The following is a 20,106-nucleotide window of genomic DNA, read 5'->3' on the forward strand; positions in this document are numbered from 1 at the left end:
CTTTGCTAAGCTTTACTAAAAGCCAGCTCTTTGCATGGTCACTTCAGCTTGGCACGGAATGCCTTAGACCATGCAATGCATAACGTTCGCGTGTGCTTGAAGGCCTGACTTAGGCCTTTTAATGTGCGGGCCTGAGTCGGGCCCGGCCCGCAGCCTCAAGCCCGGGCCCGGCCAAGGCCCGCACTTTCAAGCCTGAGCCCAGGCCGGGCCCGCCAGGAAACGCTTCGGACGGCCCGGGCTATTGGGCCGGGCCGGGCCTGTGCAGTGCTCTAGAAATGACGCTACTTCTTTTTGTGACATGGTACCATTAAAGGAAAGGAGATGATTCTTAAGGGCTCGTTTATCTTTGTTAGACACTATATTAATGAGAACTAACAGACAATAACGCCAAGGAAAGTATAGGGGGTGTTATCTGTAGTACTTAGAATATAAATGTGAAGAAAGTAAAGTGGACGAAAAGATAACTTGCCGCCGGCAGGGACCGAACCTGTGACCTTCGAATAACGCGTCCGATGCTCTACCACTGAGCTACGGCGGCGGTCATCCTCCCGTCCACTTTGTGGGGTATATATGAGGATTTAAACCTAGGAGTGTTAGTCAGCGCCAATCACAGCCATGGTGGCGAGTGTGGAACACTTTTTTTTTTCTGCCTGTTGGCGTCATGTAGCACGTGATCTTTTTACGAGCTGGCAGCTGACCAGTCATCCCTCACATACTACCTGAAGGCATCAAGTCTGCCAGGACGAGACCCTATCTTTTCCAAGGCTAACGACTTTTCATGCTTTTCATGCTTGGCCAATGGCCAGAGTGATGGTCCACCCACATTATGATTGAGATCAGGCAGCAGTGAACAGTGAATAATGAGATAATGATAACTGGTATAATTGTTGGGGTTTAACGTCCCAAAACCACGATATGATTATGAGGGATGCCGTAGTGGAGGGCTCCGGAAATTTCGGCCGCCTGGGGTTCTTTCACGTGCAGCTAAATCCAAGTACACGGGCCTCAAGCACTTTCGCCTCCACTGAAAATGCGGCCGCGGTGGCCAGGTTTCAATCCCATGACCTTCGGGTCAGCAGTCAAGCACCGTAACCACTAGACCACCATGGCGGGTGGTGGATAATGAGAGTAGCATCATATCGAGCATAATGCATTTCTATAAAATGCTGGCCTAGATGTATGAACATGCAATGTGCTTCCACATGTACTGTCATAATCATTGACAGCCTTGACAAAGTTCTTGAACCATGAAAGCTCTGTAAGACTAATCTTTTGTATAAAGTCAACATGAAATGAAGCCATGGAAGGAAACTGCTTCTAAAAAAACTGTGTGGACTGTAGAATTACCCAAGCCACTTTAAAGTCATTTACTGTGCAACTTTTGTGGATTAAAGGACGTCATATGCAGTGGTGATCCAGCCAGTATAGAATTTTGAGCAATTCTGGGAGCAGAGAAGTGTGGTTTTCGAGCAGATTTGAAGGAGAAAAAAAAAGTGTTTGGTATCACTTTAAACAGTACACCAATAAGTGTATATATACTAACTACATGGCACAGATTCCTATTATTGTGTAAACAGGAAATGCTGCTCTATTGTAAACAAAGAGACAAGGCTAACAGCCAGAGAGCAGCCATTAATCAGGCTCTTCTTCACATGGAAGAATGCCATATGTTCGCTTCACCACAACATACAAAATGCTTACTGTGGCAAAGCATTAGTGACAAGAGTGAACATGGCACGTACACTTTCTGCAAGGAACCGGTGTCAAAACATCACTGCAAACATAAAAATAAACCTCACCAAACAACCAGCAGTCTAACCAATAAAAAAAATGTTGCGAATAAGAACCTTCCATTGCGATTATATGTGTACAGTACGTTGTCTCTGGCTCAACGCATTATGGCTAATGCCCCACAGTACTACAGGATTATTAGCTATAAGCTGCACAAATAATTGTAGAACGCTTCCATGATGCACAGAAGCAAGTGTATGCACGCATATAATAAGCACCGACTAGAAGATGTGTCACGACCCTGCAGACGCTATTGGGAGGCTTCATGACAGTATTTACTCATTAATGGGCGCGAGGCCCACCACTGGAGACACGGGCGCTGCAATCGCTGTGACGTGCAGGGTTGGATCACGTGATCTCACCTAGCTCTGGTGAAGGGAAGCGGACGGTTGAATGTGCTGTTTTTAACCGCGATTTCGCGGCATTTTCCGTTTTGAACAGCGTTGTTTTGCTCTCACTGTATGTGTGCGGACCCCTAGAGGCTACACAATCCAGAAAAGTGCAGTAAATGTTATCGGCGGCGTGGTACTTTTCTGCTCAGTGCCACAGTGCGCTACGTACGCGAAGGAGCCAGGTGGAGCTTTCACTTTTATCCTTACCCTGCTTTGCAAGAGCGTGATGCCGCTGTCACCTGTCTTTCTTTTGTTATTACTTCAAGCCCATAGGGCTAATATGGACACCGACCACGCATGTTCACACAAGAGCAAAACGTTTCAGCTCCCTGACGGGAGCCTTGTTCACAACGAAGAATGAATGCGCAAACAGTACAATTATGTATGTTAAAATATGACGTAGTGACATGCGCACACATGTGGAAGGTTGCTGTCATTACGTTTAAGCGTGTGCGCCGTTGTCTGAGAATGTCAGAGGTTCAAGATGAAGCCGAGAAGTCCAGTTATTTTCTCTCTCCGTTATTTTGGTTCTGCGTGCTGGGCCATTGATGTTCGATGAAACCTTGCATCTTACATCATACATGTGCTGCTTGAATCTTTGCTGAAAGTAACCAGTCTCGCCGACAAAACTTCCACCACAGTCTGCGTACCCCCCTCAGGTGTCCATTTTAATTGGCCTCATGTGTTTTCCCAACCACACGGGCTTTCGTCCGACTCTCCACTTCAGCCCACGGGGTCCCTTGCTTATAGATTATGTCTGTAGAACGGGCTTATAGCCAGTGTCACTTGTCCTCTATGTTGTTTTACGCCACAGGCGAAAACGTGGCCAGCTTCAAACACTGATTCTCTCTCTAACAGCAGCAGCGAAGTGTCATACTGCTTATCAATAAAGCTGTAAAGGCTGGACTCTGGTATTTTCATTGAAACATAATGTTGCCATTTAGACCATGATAAGCCACACCTTGCAGCATGCTCATTCAAGTGTGCAAAGTAATACGGTCGGCTGGCTCGTGGTGCATTTGCTATCACAATCGAGCCTGATCGGTACCGTATTTTTCGATCGCAATTGGCCCTTTTGTACTAGCTAGAAAACTGAGTCAACCATAGAAAATTTTTATCTCTATGTGACTAGATGGCGATCAAAGGTGCACCCTGTGACAACCGTAGAAAATTTGCACAGTAAGGAGCAACAGGCAATATTAAGATCATGCCGCAGAGAAACTTGTGCTCGTGTTATCTAGCTACAACTCCGAATGAGGCACGCGTGTGCGTATGGCTCTCTTGCGTTTGCCTCCAAATGGCATATCAGAAAGGTTAAGGCTGCATGCGGCTCTAAGCATGCTTGGTTGCTTCCCACAAAATGGAGAATCCGCTTGGCGTCGTGCTTCATAGAGATATATGGGTGCTAAACAGGAACGTAAATTTGCACATGCTTCTCATCTCAACCACGGCCATTTTTTAGATACAAACCTACAATGAATGAAGCAGCGTTTCTGGTGTCTTGACTTCTATCTTGTGTCCGTGTTTGCATGCCCTGTCTCTTTAACATGAATACTTAGCAACTAGCTCAGCTCTCTGTTATTTTAAGAATGAAGTTGCACGGTTGCACTCATTTCTTGGAGCAAAAACATGTGCGTTTGCCTCGAGCACGTGCTAAAGTCCATTTGGTGCTTCAATTCGACACAAAATGCTTCATCACCTTATACAAAAGCAGCACGCTCGGCCCCTGTGGCTTCCATTCAGGTGGCCATAGCAGACAACGTCGCCTGTCAGGGCGTTCTCTAAGGCATTATGATAAGCATAACATTTTTTCGGCGCAATTATTTAGCATTTAGTACAGCCAGCGACGAACCCTCCGCAGTATTTTACTGATTTCGTCGAAGTGAAGAGCCACAAGGTTAATAAAAACGGAGACGCAAAAGCGGCTGCGGGCTGTGCGGGAGAGGGCTGGCGTAGCAGTCCAACCTTGCAGGTCACAGGGATGCCTCCGCAGGGTGGCGCCACGGTATGTCCTCGCGCCCGGTAGGTGTGAAGCATCACTGAGATGTCAGTTTGTAGCTGGCTGTCACCTTAGAGGCCTGCAGGTAGCTGCTAGCTACCCTGCTACAGGGGTGGCTAGAAGTCATTATCTTTTAACAGTGATTAATTTATCCACTCAAGGGAAATTTTATCCTAATATGAATCATTCTGGTAATTTAAATTTGATCATTTTCTGTCCTCTCTCAAATTTTGACAAGACTATAACAATCTCCAACCTGAAATTTCAACATTCCTCACCCTGCCTATCTAATACACCTATAGTCCATCTCATCCCTATCGTTCAGCACTACCAAGGCTACGGGGTGTAAGCAAGCCAGACGCTTGCACAGCAAAGCATAGTTTCAGATATATTTACCTTGCAATTCGCAGGGTTGAGACATTTGCACTTGTTTGGCACGTGTTACGTCACATCCATGCGTGATATGTCTATTCTTCTTCGAATTTAAGTTGTGCGCCTTTAATTGCTCTATCAGTAACCGCCGGTCACTGTGGCTACAAATCAACATGACAGCGCCCATGCAGCCGCGACCACCTGCTTCGATCTGAACTTGCTCTTTCTATTCACCAACTGCGCTAGCAGCAACAAATAAGTGGTGAAATAAGCCATCGCTTTGTGCCATCCCATGCTAAGGACAAAGCATCAGGTACATTTTGTCGTCATTTGCGAGATCAGCTGTTTGTTTAGCCATGCCTGTGAAGTCTAACGCGCAGAGAATTTGATAATGGTTTTTGGAATTAGTGCAATATAGTCACAAATACATTGCTGTCGAAGCACATTAACCTAAAGCAAATACACGCGTCAGTTTGTAACTTAGGGATCACACAGCACACGATGACTTGATAAATTTGAAGTGGAGGGCCCCAGCTGCAATGGGTGCAGTCTTTTTTTTTCTGGTAATGCCATCTGTTCGCTTTACTCGCCCTACGTGTGCGAGCAGACGCGAGGGAGACGCTGAGCAGACGACGCGGCGCGGATGAATACATGTGGAGGGGCTAATCGCCCTTCCCTTTGGCTAAAGGGCCCCTGTAGCCTTCACAGTGCTGGAGTATAGTTTACTTGATCCCCCAATGGCAAAGAAAAATTGCTAACGAAAATCGGTGGTTGTGCAGATCTAATTGTCAAAGTGCTAGTTCTAGAAACATCCTCGGTTCGGCCACTGTTGATTAAACGAGCCTCAACCTCCCGGCTCCATCGTGGGTGCAGCCCGCAGACAGGGGCACTCATCATTTTCTCAGGACCAAATAAAAGTTCATTGTCTGTCTGTCTGTTGAATAAACAATGCTAGGACGGCTCAACAAAGACCTACAGTGAAACCTGCATCTTGCAACTGAAATAATTATGTAAGAATCAATGGCGACTTCATAATTTTTTTTTTTACCTGAGTATTCTTTTTAAGGTGTTCAGCAGTTCTAGAAATTGACACAACAGCACAAGGCTACTAACGGTATCTGCCACTAGGATGAAGCACACAGTAGGCTCTGCATTGTGAGCATTATTGTGGGTAATGGCAGCAATGAAATAAAAACCTTAGTTGGCCTTATTTTGCTTTCACAAAATAACTTAACATATATAAATGCACAAGAATTTGGCTGGGTAAACCAGGATACATGCTACATTGAAATTATGTATGACTATCCAGAACTGTAAAAAGAGGACTAGAAAAATCACAAATATTGACTTTAGGGGAGATGTGGATCTTAAAACGTGGTTTTTTAATAGTTGGGTGAACAGAATGAAATTTAATACACTTATTCAGTTATTTTTTATTGTAGATTCCAAATCTCTGAGTAAATTTTTAGCTGTATTAAAACAAAAGATATGCCATTTCTACAACATTTTCTAACATAATTCTTACGGGGATTTTTGGCAACTTCCCTTCGTCAAACACAAAAACAAAGTATGTGGCAAGATTGCCAGAAAGCTGGTCAGGCCGATGATGCTATTTATTTTCTTATAATGTTCACCACATTATAATTCTCAATAATCATGAAGTGTATAAAGCAAAAATTTTTCACTCATACTTGCATCCGTTTATTTTGCATGTGAAGTTCATTGGAAACAATGAATTAGCATCATTGGCTAGACCAGCTCTCTGGCCGTCTTGACATATACTTTGTTTTAGTGTTTGACAAATCTAAGTTGCCAAAAAGTACCGTAAGAAATATGCTTTCAGAAAATGCATATCTTTTGTTGTAATGCAGCTTATAAAAATCTACTTGATTTGGAATCTGTAGAAAAAAACTGAATAAGCATATTAAACTTCATTCAGTTAACCCAACTAATAAAGAAAACATTTTTTAAGACTCACATCTCCCCTTTAGTTTGAGAGGGTAGGAACCCTGTGCTAAAACTTACCAACAAAACAATCAAGTTCAAGATGTCTTCTTAATTTTAGGTCAAGAAAGATATCCTCTATCCCCTTTAAGAAGCATTCATTTTTAGCTCTTGCATTGAGAAAAAGTTGCATTGGGCACTTATATGAAGAAAGAACCATAAAAAAAAGGAGGCCAGTGAGGAGTAAATAAGACAACTATTAAAGCCACTTTCATTGAGTTTGAAAGGTATGACAACATCATGGATAGTGAAACCAAGGAAGAAAATATTTTCCTTGTTTGCAGGATTCACTTCTAACATTAATACATTACCTAAAATTATTTTCTTTCCACAATACGTGCATTTAACATCTACTCTTTCGAGAAAAGTTGCCAGGATGGTGGATCATGGCCAAAGAGAAGTTCATAGCATTCAAATAATATATTTTCTGGAAACTGGTTTTATGTTTACATTGTGGTAGTATGCAAATGCTAAAGATGAACGTCTGATCATGTGCATTGTAGTTCACAAGGCCCTCTAAGCTGATGTAAAATGCTCACATGATGCAATTGTTAAGGTGAGGTAGACATGGCAGATGAAGAGATGAAGTATGGCAGGCTGATCATCAAGCTTTGAAATAAGCCAGTAAATGCTATAAAATAATGCTGCAAGCTTCCCTCCCCCCACCCCTTTTATGCAACATCATGTTTCCACATGGCATAGTAATGACATTTTGGTTCCCCTCAAGTATACCTAAAAAGATTTCACTAACAATATGTGGCAGTGTTATGAGTAAAGGAAGTTCATGCATGTCGCAAAATACACGAGCTTGTGGCTTTAACAATAACACTTCCACTTCAATGAGGTATTCGAAGGCTCATGCCTTTCAATGTGATTGCTGTAGCTCGAGAGGTATGCAACAAGGCTGTAGCCCATGAGAGTCATCACTTTAATAAAGCAAGCCTCTGTTGTATGCTTAAGCTATTTTTGACACTTCGAAGCTTTATGACCAGCCTGGTTTGCACAAGACTATTCTATGAAACTTGGCCATTCAGAGTGGCAAAATACAGGCAAAGGTGCAGCAGGTTGCTGGGAATCTACTAAGCATTAGATACGCACACATACACACAAAAAAAAGCTTTGGAACAAGGAAGTAGTGGAGGGTAAGGCAGAGATGCAAATAGTTGTGTTCTGTTTACCTGGAAGTATATCCATCCCTCTATTTGCTAATAAGTAAGGACACGAAAAAAAAAAACGAAAAAACAGTGGGAAGTTCAGGAGAAAAAGAAACCAAAAGGAGAAGAGAATAAAAAGTCACATTTTTAAAATAGTCTGCGGTATAGAAAAAAAAAAATTCACACACAACTCATAGCACCACATATTTTACTTTGTCTGCTTTCTTGGAAATTGTGCTTCAGTACAGGGCCTAGATAAATCTAGACCTATAACAAAGGCTTGAGCTCAGTTTATCGACACTACTTCACAACAATTACCTACTGAATTTAACATACAATTAGGATGCTTAGAAATAGAGGTTAATAAGTTCCGCTACAGCAGCAGTAACCTCACTGCCGTGCACTCACACAAAAACGCATTACTTCTGAAACTTCACAGAAACAAACACAGCCATTTTCAGTACTAAGATTATTTCACGTATCCTTGAGTAATGTAATTCTAAACTTAACATGCTCAAGCTATATTAGTTTAGAAAACAACATATCAGAACACCATCACTGGCATCTGCCATGATTTAATTAAAGAGGTTAGAGATATGCCGTGTTTTTTTTTTTGCACTGCATTTTTGTATTTGACAAATGGTTTGTTTAGTTTTCAACATGTAAAGTTACAGTTTTGCTTCTTCTTGTGCCTCTAAAAGATTAAAACAAAATACTAGACATCCACTTGATTATCATTGCCTCTATAGAACAAGAAATGACCCACACACAGCAAAACCAAGTGAAAATCACTGCTTCTGCATACCAAAATAGTGTCATTGAGGCTCATGTCACAAGGTCATAGCAACAGTACCACTGATACAGCACACAACCAAAAGAAACATCAAGAAGTGAACACAAGAATTATTATAACCCAAAAAGTAAATGAAGAGTGTGCAAATGATTATCACAAAACTAGTTGCAAGCTTACTTGCCACATAATATACTCTCTAGACAACCAGGTGATCTAACCTGTATTATAGTAATAATTTGATGAATTTGAAGGTACGATTTAATAGCCTGTGATGCAGCTCGCTTGTGATTGTGATTAGCTTTTTCATCTGCTGTACCCACAGTTGCTTTTCTATGCCTTTTGTACTGTTGAGATTTAGTTTAGCTGAGTTTCACCAGCCTACACATTAATATCTAAAAAAAAAATACGCTTCATACAGGGATAATGAGGCAACCCTGGAGCACATTTTCTCTCTACAACAGGCAATTACAAAATCTGGTTCCTTCGGTGGCACTGTAATTTCTGAAACTCAGGAATGATCTACTAACGTCTTTTAATCTGCGTTAACTCAATAATCAGTAGCCCCCCACTTCTGCAAAGTGACAAAAGCAGATGAGACACTCACTGTGCAAAAAGCAGTCATACTTGAAGCAACGTCGACAGAAAAGAGTCCGGAAAGAGTGCATGCTTTGTTCACGGGGTACCGACTGAGCGAATGGTCCATCCATGTTGGGTGTGCATTCGGGAGGAACAGTAGGTGGATTCACTTTTTCCATCAACTCCCGGTACCTGCCAGACACATGATCTACTTTCAGCAGCTGAGTGGCACATCCACTCGCAAAGATTTTGACATGCAACAGCACAGTAGTTGTTGACCAGAAAGTACAAGGTATGCTAGGAAAACAGGACAAAAGTAGAACAGAGAACACACCAACCATTGAAGATGATGTATTTACACGTGTTGTTTTTATACACCTTCAAAAGGTCAAAAGACATTCACGGGATTTTTGAGAGCATAAGAGTGGCATGCAAACACTGATTTTTAAATGTGCATTGTAGACTGGGTGTTTCAAGAAATGTGTCCGAAAATACTCAGAAACAAGGATAATGTAATTTTTCCTTGCTGCTTTCATATGATTACTTCTGTGGCAGCAGACATCTAAAGATGATTAGGCACATTAATTATGGCAGTAACTATATGAATTAATAATTAGTTTTCTAACTATAGGAGACTGGCTGTGGGGTCAGATGGAAGAATGGAAGTCCTTCCTGTCTATTGCTGCTTTGATTTTTCCAAAAAGTGGCCGCTGGTAATTTTTGTAAAGTGACGACACTAAAGTTACCGGTGAAACCAAAACCAGTGAAACAAAAGCCAAACTCTGAAGAGCACAACTTCCACACCCTTCTGAAATGCCCAGAATGACAACACTCTTTCAATCATTAAACTATGCCTGCCATGCATGTTATTATGGCAAGCACAGCCCACACACCCACATGGCAAAGTAATTGTTGATAATGGTGCGTGCTCATTCTGGGTGTCTCAGACGGGTATGGCAGTTGCACTCTTACAAGCTTCGGTTTCACCAGTGAAATTGGTTTGATTGCATCATTCCACAAATATTACCAGCGGCCACATTTTGGAAATCTCAAAGTGGCAATGAACACTTCGCAAGAAGAACATCAATTTTCCCATTTGACCTGACCACCTGTACCCTCTAATTAAAGTGTTAATTAGTTTACTTTATATAGTTACTGCCATAATTAAGACCTCTATTCATCTTAAGATGTCTGCAGCCACAGAAAAAGTAATGCAGAAGGCAGTGAGCAAACATCGTAATCCCCTAATTTATATGTTTTCGGACACATTTCTTGAAACACCCGGTGTAAATACTTTCACCCACACTGCACTCAGGCAACATTTGCTTTTTCACAGTAATGTGTTTAAAATAACCACCGCAAAGCTGTCAGCAAAAAGAAAAAAAAGTACTACACATAAACGTTCAATAAGGATTTGTGCAGAGTATATTGTCACTCATTCACGAATAGAAATTTATCAGATGTCAGTCAATTTATTTCAAACCGTGCCTACTATACTTTATGTATGCACAAATTTCATGCGATGGCATTTTTTAAATGAAACAGCACTTCTTATTTTTGAATTATGCTAAAACACAGTACATAGCTCTTAAAAATATTTCTAAACAAAAAATACATGCAGTGGTACGAACCGCTCTTTCAATTCTTGTGGGGATCGCTTATCGGGAAACACAGAGCAGATGGCAGTGAAAATGAAGTCTGTTGGTAACCCTTTGTCATCATATTTGTCTTGAGAAAAAAGAGAGAGAGAGAAAGGAAATCACGATCTAGACATCATGGCAGTACTCAACACTTCTCAAAGATGTACCACTTTGAAAAAACAAAAAAAAAGGGGGGGGGGGGGGGGAATGCTTAAAAGTGAACCTTCTATGACAAACGAAGTGAAACTTAGGCTGTCAAGGATGATAATATAGTACCTTTAAGGCCGAAACAGAGCTAATGAAGCTTTCTGCTTCCCAGCTGCACGTCAGATAACCTGTCACTTACAGGTCCATGATGCAGTGTACAGTAGCAATAATTTTGCTTGCAGAATGACTGTGTTTGGAGCCATTTTCTATGCCCAACATAACAAGTCCTTATAAAACACTCTCATTCTTGGGCTCTCTATCTGATAGGTAGCGAATAAAGTATGAAGTGAATAACCGCTAAATTCCCTAGGCAAGACCTTTTCATTCCACTGCTGCCATTTGTCAGACTGCCTACACTAGCCTAAAGTACCACACTGGTTCTCTCGCAGATCTGTTTTCCAGTCTCCTTTGGTATTGATGGTTGTTTATAGGCAGTGATCTTGTGTGTACACACACACCACACACACACACACACACACACACACACACACACACACACACACACACACACACACACACACACACACACACACACACACACACACACACACAAAGCTTGTTTTGTATATTGAAACAAAATTTTAATGTATTGCTTAAACTGCATATTCTACAAAGAAATCTCTGAAATTATCACCTCCTCCTAATAGCAGAGGTGGGGTTGTCAGTCAAACAAGCAACCTCAATGACTTCCTCGGCGACATCATTTAAAACAGCGAAGCGGACAAATGGCATTGTAATGTTGCTATGGGCAGATATATCAGAAATGAAGGTGACAACACGACTGTCAAATAATAGCATATTCTGAAAAAAAGAAAAGAAAAATAATAACAAAAATAGAGGACCAAGTGAAACACTTAATTCCATTGCATTTTGTTACAACACTAGAATTCTGGAAAACATGCTTCCAAAATTTTGCTGTGTGCATAGACATAATGTTATCTATTTAAAAATCTGATTTTTTTTTGTACTTTTTCACACACACACACACACACACACACACACACACACACACACACAAAGCTTGGGAATCCCATCCTGCCCCTAGACTATAGTTTTTGGGTATTGCACCCAAATACACCCATAAGGCAGGAAGGTAGGTGTCATGACTGAAAAGAAAAAAAATATATCAAGACGATAGTGTTGGTCTGTAGATTAGCAGCGAAGCAGAAGAGGAAGATTACGCTTACACATTAACACTTGTGATCCAGCCTCTTGAGGATTTGAAGCAATATGGTGAGCATGAGAGTTAGTCTGAGGTATGTAGAGTCAGTGTGTTGTTATGTGGCCTCGCTATGCAAGTACTGCAAAGCGCAGAGCGATTCCCCGCGCTGCCGTTGTGACCACTTACCGCAAACAAAGGACACGGGTGGCTACACGAAAAGGGGACACGGAAGACCCCCCATGCGGGAAAAGAAAGGCGTCTCTGTGGTGGCGCCTTTGGAGAGCAGAGCCGCCCCCTCGCTTGGAGCAAATGGGAATAGATAAAAGCTGAACGGGAAGCGTGTCGGGCAGATGGGGCGACATGACACACGGCCACCCGGTTTCAATTACTGTTTGGCATCTGTGCGCACCCTTTGAGAATGCCGTAAGAAAACAGAATTAGTTTTACGACCACTTGGCTGGATGCAACCAAGGGATGTTTTTGTGTGCAATCACCCTCTGGTCCCAATTACGGCATTCAGAGCATTCAAGCGATTCGGCGCCTGGCTGCACGGGATGACCGAGTGTTTTTATCTCACTGTCACGTACACATATCGTCAGTGGCCAGGGACTGGGAATATTCTTGCCGCTGTTGTGGCAGCTTCTTGAAAGAGACGTCTGGTGTGCGGGCTGGTTGAGCTCAAGCCGGGCCTCCGGTGCCGGCGGACGTCAAGGCTCTAGCTATAACGCAGGGGAGAGTGTGAAGAGACGTGTTGCATGGTGAACCTATCCCCTCGCGTGTTGTAGATTGTGACGTGCTTTTTACCAATGCTGTGTCTGTCATGACAGTGTTTGTGCTATTGGTTGTGGTGATGTGAACCCCCACGTGTGATTGGCTTATTGGGGGACTCTTTTGTCTGACCGAGGGTTGTTGATGTTTTTTGGATGAGAGAAAAGAGCTGAGGTTTGGGCTTGGACCCGGGCAGACACCTGAGTGCTACAATAAAGCATCTCTTCACTGGACAACGGCTCTTCCTTCGTGCTACCACCGTGCACTTGAGTCATCGAGGGGTGCCGATTCGAACCTGAAACACTTTCCCTCCTTAGCTAGTGTTGAAGCTAGTACAGGAACAAAGGGAAAGAAAATTAACTATGAGTAAAGCTGTGTTACAAAAGATATCAATCCAAAAAACGGTTTTGAAGCAGTTTTCGAACAGAAAAACGGTTTTTGGGATCACTTGGAGCAGATACAACAGTAAGTTTGTAACTATTCGGTGCAGATCCTTATTACTGTACAAACAGGAAATGCTGCTCTACAGTAAACAAAAAGACAAGGCCAACAGTCAGAAGAGCCAACAACGAGGCTCTTCTTCACATGGAAGACTGCTATACGTTTGCTTCACCACAATATACAATAGAATGTCTATAGCAGTGAAGCATTAGCGACAAGTGCGAACATGGCACATACGGTTCCAGCAAGCAACAGGTGGCAAAACATTATTCCGAACAGAAAACTCAACCTAACCAGAAAACCTGCAGCCTAACCATGAAAAAAAAAAAAGTCCTTGCATATGAGGACCTTTCATTTGACATTACCTATGCGCACAATACATTCTGGCATCGGCCCATGAGTAATGCCCCATCGTATTCAATAACTGCGAACAACATTATTAGGTGCACAAATAATCATAGAATGCATACATCATGTGCAGCGGCAAGCGTACGCGCTAAATTAATGAACACCAACCAGACCATGTATTGTGACACCACAGACACTATTGGCAGGCTTCATAGCAATACACATTTTCTATTTCAGTGAAATATGGTTGATATAGACCAAGATGTCTGTTCAGCGTCAACAGCAGTGGAAGAGGGGAGGGGTTGTTCAAGTGGGCAGAAATGATGTGAGCCCATTCCTATTATAAATTACACAATTCATTAATATCAAGAAAAAAGTTAACTTCCACTTCGGATTTAATGAAGCCATCATACACTCAGCGATTAAAGGGACACTAAAGAGAATTCTGCTTTGAGAACTCTAATGTCGTTAATTTTGCCATCATAGGTTTATTTATAGAGGAGAAAATCAAGTTCAAAGTTTCATTTTTAAATTTAGCGCCGAAATCTTCCCGCGTGACGTCACGGATTTCAAAGTGTATTTATCGTATTTTGGCGCCATTGGCTCAACAAAATTACTTCTAACTTGGTATGTTAAGTCTATGGCCCCCTCAGAGGACAATGTACTTCATTTTTACCAATTGGGAACTACGTAGTCCCTAGTAGGCGCCGTCAAAACATGTGACATCACGGCGAATGGTGCGGAAACTTCAAGGTGGCGTCGCCACCCACATTTTGTTTTTGTGCGTTTTTCTCGCTTACTAAGCGTCTTCTCGCAGCAAGCGTGGTGCTTTTGGTATCGTGAAAGAGTACTTTACTAATATGAGAAAAATCGTATTGCTCTTTAGTGTCCCTTTAAGTAGCCTGTGAGCAGCCTGACAAACTCAGTGACTAAGTGCAAGTTCTGTGATTGGACAAAGCCAGCGAAGCACTGCACATTAACATACACAATGTCCCCTATACTTTCCTTGGCTTGTCTGTTTGTTTAATTAGGCTGTGTCTAACAAAGAAACGAGCCCTTGATGTGTTCCCATTTTTTCATTTGGTGAATAATATAGTCACTGACAAAGTAAGCATCAAATTTAACCGTAACACACCTTGGCTGCTGCTTCCTGGATCATCATCATAGGCCATGAGAGCGTGAACCAGTTCAAGAAAAAGTTCGTCATTCACCGACCCTGCATCTCGGTCCCCATGCACCTTGCCATCATAGTTTTTCAGCAGTTCCTCAATAAAGGTGCCATCTTGGTCCAAAATCTCATCTCCCATGTAGGGAATGTTGTGCAGTACAGTCTCATCCTCCACCTGTCACAAAAGCATTACATCTTTTACGGCAAAATGAGATTCTTACCAAGGTAACAAATGTTACACAAAATGTGACAAGTGTCATCATGATCACACAGACAAATACTATACCATGAAATTCTGTTGAGTAGGTGCCCATGTGTACATGGTAGGGATGGGATTGACAGCATACATTATGCGCATTGGTGCTACCTGCTTGCTTCCATCTGCCAACTCAGCCTCACACTTCAAAATGAAAAAAAAAAATTGTCAGTCATATAAGTAATAGCTCGCATCAAGTAGCAAATGGCGAGAATTTTCAGAGGCATTTTCATTAATAAAGCACCTCCACAGAACATAATGCTGTAATACCTTTTTCATTACAGGAAGGTGTACTGGCATGTCAGTAGGAAACAGACAAACAGCCTTGGTCTCCGTCTGTTGCTTTTGCAAGAGGGCTGCTGTTTCAATAATGAAGCGCCTGTTGGTCATGTATGCAGCCTGAAATCAACAAAAAATACTGTTACATACTTGAACATCTGCTGCTACTGAACCCAAACATAATACTGGGGGAAGCGGGGGGCAATGTTATTCTGGTCACAAGATGTGTAACTTGACGTCCCAAGGGAAGCCAGACTGTAATGATGAATGAAGGCTAAACAGAAAGCCACTACAAATATGCATCCTATATTGCAGCATTAAAAGTGTAAAACATATATCATACCTGTCACTGCAAAGGTGCTGACAGAGACCTGGTCTTAAAACTAATAGTATAAAATATGGAGACCCATTCCCATTATAACAATCGGTTGGGCGGATTCAAAAATGCCATCTAAGCAATGTGCATACCAACGTTGCTAGATACTTCAGTTCCAGCACTGTGCTGCCCTAGCCAGCTGCAAGTTGTTCCTGGGCACTAAGGGTGCACTGTGGTTGATGCATGCACACCTTGTGCTGTTGCTGCTCTCAATGCTTTTCTTTAATGCTTCCGTTCCAAGAAATAAAAAGCTGCAAAATGAGCTCTGCTTTGTTGGGAAGTTACTTCTTTAGGCAAGAGTGAAAAGACTGGCAAAAGTGTTTCCAAGTGCTGAGTATTATGTGATAACAGCACCTATTAGGGCACAGTGAGAGTGGAAAGGGATAGTACAGAGATCTTTTTTTAGCCAATACAGATGTTTTATAAAAAGCCTATGACTGTAAAGCACCTGTAGTCTTTGTAGACTGACTGTATGGCAATGTGGAAATACTTTGCTACTGCTAAAGTTACTTTGAAAAGCCCAATTAAGAAACCTTGTCAATTAACCTTTCACTATGAACTTGTGGGTAGCTATTTATATAGAAAACTTGTAGACCTGGGTCCAAACGCAAGCACCGAAGTGAAAACTTATCTTTTATTCATTTATTTGTTTATGGCGGCGATCATCTTATGCGACAGATGGGCAGTTTTCTTGTTGAGTCAGCATAGAAATATTTATGCATTTAAAACTGTTCATTCGTCCGTCCTTCTGTCACATAAGGCAATCACCGCTATAAAGAAATAAATGAAGAAAATAAGTTTTCACTCCAGTGCTAGGGTTCGAACCCAGGCCTTCATGCTCCGAGGCGAGAGCCTTAACCACTTGCCATGCATCCACACTTGCACAATATGAACATATGTGACCTACATGAAGGCATTGTATCCGCGGTACAAAACAAATATAGCAAGGTAACACTCTCTCTGAAGGCTTTGTTGATTTTCATGAAAGTGAAATAAAAGCCCTCTGCAGGACGATATGTAAAGCCGACTGTACACATCAGGAAAATTCTAAATTTGCTAAATTATGGTGCCAAACGTGTTTCAGGGGCCACGGGATGTGTGTGCCATGGGACAGCGTACGAGACGCTTACGAGTGCAAGATAGAAGATGAAAGACGCTATGCCGATGCCGCCCGAAAATGACATTCCAGGAACGGCCGCTACCTATAATAAAACGCAACACTTACACATCATTTGGAGAACTCCCAAAGGAGATTCTGCATAGATGTTTTTAATAAGCACTTTTGCAAATTCTAGACATTCACAGCAATTCACAGCAAAATATGATACACACCATGACTTCATCATGCCTTTTGAAGCGTTTTATTTGCCGGAGTCTCATGTACTCGGAACGAACTCGTTTTCTCCATTCTGGGCTTACTCTGCTCACATCCATTTGCATGAATACCCTACAAGAAAACGAAACAATGAGTGGACTCTAGAAAAAGATGCACAGGTTAAAAACAATTTAACACTATGAGCAAAGTGAAACAGTCAGTTCTGATTGGTACAAACATCGAAACTAACAAGTTCATTGCAGATAATGTTTAGAGACCAAGGGATGGCTGAAGATCCAAGTTGTTTTTCTGGCAAGAACCAAGCCCATTAAAACGATTCCAAACTTATGCTCCATCTGAGTCAAGAGATGCAATCCTGGGACATAGCCAGGAAAAATTGGTTGAACAGTTGGTAGCACTTCAAATAATCGAACCTTTTTTTTTTGAGAGCTACATAATAAACGTTTTGAGCATGTCAAATTACAGAAAGTGCAGCTAGTTATATGTTATCACCTGGTGCAGTTTGTTATTGACTGGTAAGCTACTTGTTAAAGGCCACGAGTAGACAGTCAGCTTCCTACCTAGTGCACTTCAGGGCAATTTTTCTAGATTGACAGCAAGTGGTACAGGCATTGTCTCGGCAGAACAAAACTTTGATGCTCTGCTGTTGGTTCCAATCGTGATTTGTGGAACTAATGGCTTATATTGCCATGTCACTGAAATCTTGCCAGCTGCATGCCTTTGCATACTGCCAACATCCTTGCCTGGAAAACATACTTGGCACAGGTGTCAAGTTGAATCGTCTTGATGAATTGAGGCATTTTTAACAAAGTAATAAATGATGGAAAAGTCACCTTCACAATAACAAGTGACCATGTGTTGTGCAATGGTTTGTTCGACAAACTAAGGATCTCAGTTAGCTTCAATGAAACTGGTTTTATTGTTTTTCTCAGTGTCGCAATTAGCAGCAAATGAATCCTACAATTAGAACACCACCACATGATCATTTTAACATGAAACATTTATTGGGGCATTTTTAACCATAAGTATTGATTAGTTTAGCACAGACCAACCATGCCAAGCTTATGCAAGTCATATAAGGCTTTATCTTTTGGCAAAGCTGTAGCTAGTAAAACTTGTGTTCAAAGACAAGCATGCGGGAAGTGGAGATAAACAAAGATTTATCAGCATTCACTGAAATGTCTTCTCCTTTCTCCCTTGTATGTATCTCGATGCTCCTCACTCACAGCACACTCTGGTATCATTTCGTTCACTAAACTTCTTTCTTCACACTCAGCTACTGATGCTGTTGACTCCTTCTTCACCTCCCTGTAGCTAAGCACTATTACGCTGCATGTCCTGGTCCTATTCCGTTCATTTTACTTTGATCCACGCTTGCCTGCTTTTGTTGTCGACTTCTGTTTCCACTTGTTATGCTCATCTACTTGGTCACCTACCAAGTGGCACATAACCACTCTGGGAGATTGGTCATAAATGGCTACATGCTCAGTGTTACATGTTTAGTTGAACATACATGCTTGGTGGGCCGTTTTATACTCGGCAAGGCAGCAGCTGCAAGAACTCGCGAAATGAAGAAGCTAAAACAACATCACTCAAAACACACGGAGTTGACATAACTTGTTCAGTTGTTTTGCCAGTCTCTATATCGTCGTTGGAACTCTACTCCAACACGATAATGTAAGTACATATGAAAAGCGTCACCGATACGAAAGCAGCAGCGTGTAAAATGAAACGATAAAGAAAATGTGCACACAAATAAATCATCCTGAAAATTGCCAGTGTGGAATACTTTCGCACGCACTGCTACTTTTTTATCGGACAGGCAGCATTGCATTCCACTAACCAATTGAACGGCAGCAAACGATAAAGGCCACAGTGGCTGGTGCGCAAGTCGATTTCTTCGCACCTTAAGTAACGTCGACAAAACCAAAGGGTTGTAACAAACCCTGTTCCAACACGGTGCTACGAAGACCCGGTGATGATACGGTCCGACCGGCTCAGATGTGGGACTGCGTATACTTCACATAATCGCATACTTCACATACTCTGGCAACCTAATGCGGAGCGAACCGCAAAATAATTTTTGTTTTGTTCTTTCAATTCGTCTGCACGCCAGTCAAATAGGCAGCACAATGAAAGATGGCAAAAGAAAAATAAAGCAACCGTACACAATTACGCTTCGAAAGATTCGAAAAGGCCAGTTCCGCATTTTTTTATTTTAGCGTTTTCGCGATAAGTGGCAGCTGTTGTATGAACTTACCAGCGTTCGCTTGAACGCGACGTCGAAGCATCAACACAACGCGCAGCAACGCGTAAAATACTCCACCGCGAGCTTCACGCGGCGCCGAGTGTGGCGCCAATGTGTCGACACGGCTGACCGCGGTTGGCTTATGTCGCCTACTGGGCTTGGCTACTTTAATAGAGGGCGCGGGCAGCAGTTTACAAAATTCTCGAATTCTGTTGCATTGGTTGCGTCGGTCGCATGCTGTTGGTGTTTTGCGCTTTTTCTGGAGGTTCCCTCGTTCAACTGTATTTGGACGCGTGATAGTTTTAGTATCGCTAATCTAAGTGCTGGACGTGAGCGTGATCTTCCCTTGAATATGCGAGGTAGCCTTCTCTGCACATAAATCTGTAACACCTTTGTTGTTATTGCTTTAGGAACCTACCCCTCTTTTTGCGCTGAGCGCCTTAAACGCTAGATAGTCATGTATGGTTACGTTGATGCGCGCCGGTACTTAACTGCAGGAGTCATACGGTGCAAAATGTAGCGTTCAGTGCCCTTCTTTTAGTTCGCTGCTGTTATTTCTGCTGCGCATAACCTTTTGCGACGGGTCAAGCTTTCGCTTGCCTGCGTCAGCTATGTTGTTTTATGGACTTATTTTTGTCATGCCGGACCTTCATAATATTGATACTGTTGCTAGACTCGTGTGATGGCGGCATATATTATACGTTCGGCTGTGTGCCGCGGGGATCCTGAACACTGCCCAGTCCATGCTCAATACTCGTTATGATCTTGAAGCGCTCTGTCCTCTTGTGTCGGTCTG

General features: G+C 42.3%; 2 protein-coding genes across 3 annotated transcripts in view; one reads left to right on the forward strand and one right to left on the reverse strand.

The window, feature by feature from the left end:
* Nucleotides 1-19,429, reverse strand: part of LOC119378928 (histone-lysine N-methyltransferase EZH2) — a 37,557-nt gene extending 18,128 nt beyond the window's left edge. The window contains exons 1-7 of one of the 2 annotated variants that reach the window (XM_049411762.1): nucleotides 19,323-19,429; nucleotides 17,059-17,173; nucleotides 15,342-15,470; nucleotides 15,102-15,215; nucleotides 14,783-14,990; nucleotides 10,713-10,809; nucleotides 9,110-9,273 (exon numbers count right to left, since the gene is read on the reverse strand). In XM_049411762.1, the coding sequence (XP_049267719.1) occupies nucleotides 9,110-9,273; nucleotides 10,713-10,809; nucleotides 14,783-14,990; nucleotides 15,102-15,215; nucleotides 15,342-15,470; nucleotides 17,059-17,166 (820 nt within the window). In that variant the 5' untranslated portion in view covers nucleotides 17,167-17,173; nucleotides 19,323-19,429. Of the gene's footprint in view, nucleotides 1-9,109; nucleotides 9,274-10,712; nucleotides 10,810-14,782; nucleotides 14,991-15,101; nucleotides 15,216-15,341; nucleotides 15,471-17,058; nucleotides 17,174-19,007; nucleotides 19,031-19,322 lie in introns of those variants that run through there. The other variant, XM_049411764.1, reaches the window with a different exon arrangement.
* A 33-nt stretch (nucleotides 19,430-19,462) lies between these two features.
* Nucleotides 19,463-20,106, forward strand: part of LOC119378927 (pre-mRNA-splicing factor CWC22 homolog) — an 81,868-nt gene continuing 81,224 nt past the window's right edge. Inside the window, exon 1 of the mRNA XM_037648014.2 lies at nucleotides 19,463-19,669. The gene's annotated coding sequence lies outside the window, so the exon portion shown is untranslated. The remainder of the gene's footprint in view (nucleotides 19,670-20,106) is intronic.

Source organism: Rhipicephalus sanguineus, chromosome 1, assembly GCF_013339695.2.
Source record: "Rhipicephalus sanguineus isolate Rsan-2018 chromosome 1, BIME_Rsan_1.4, whole genome shotgun sequence".
Taxonomy (NCBI): Eukaryota; Metazoa; Arthropoda; class Arachnida; order Ixodida; family Ixodidae; genus Rhipicephalus; species Rhipicephalus sanguineus.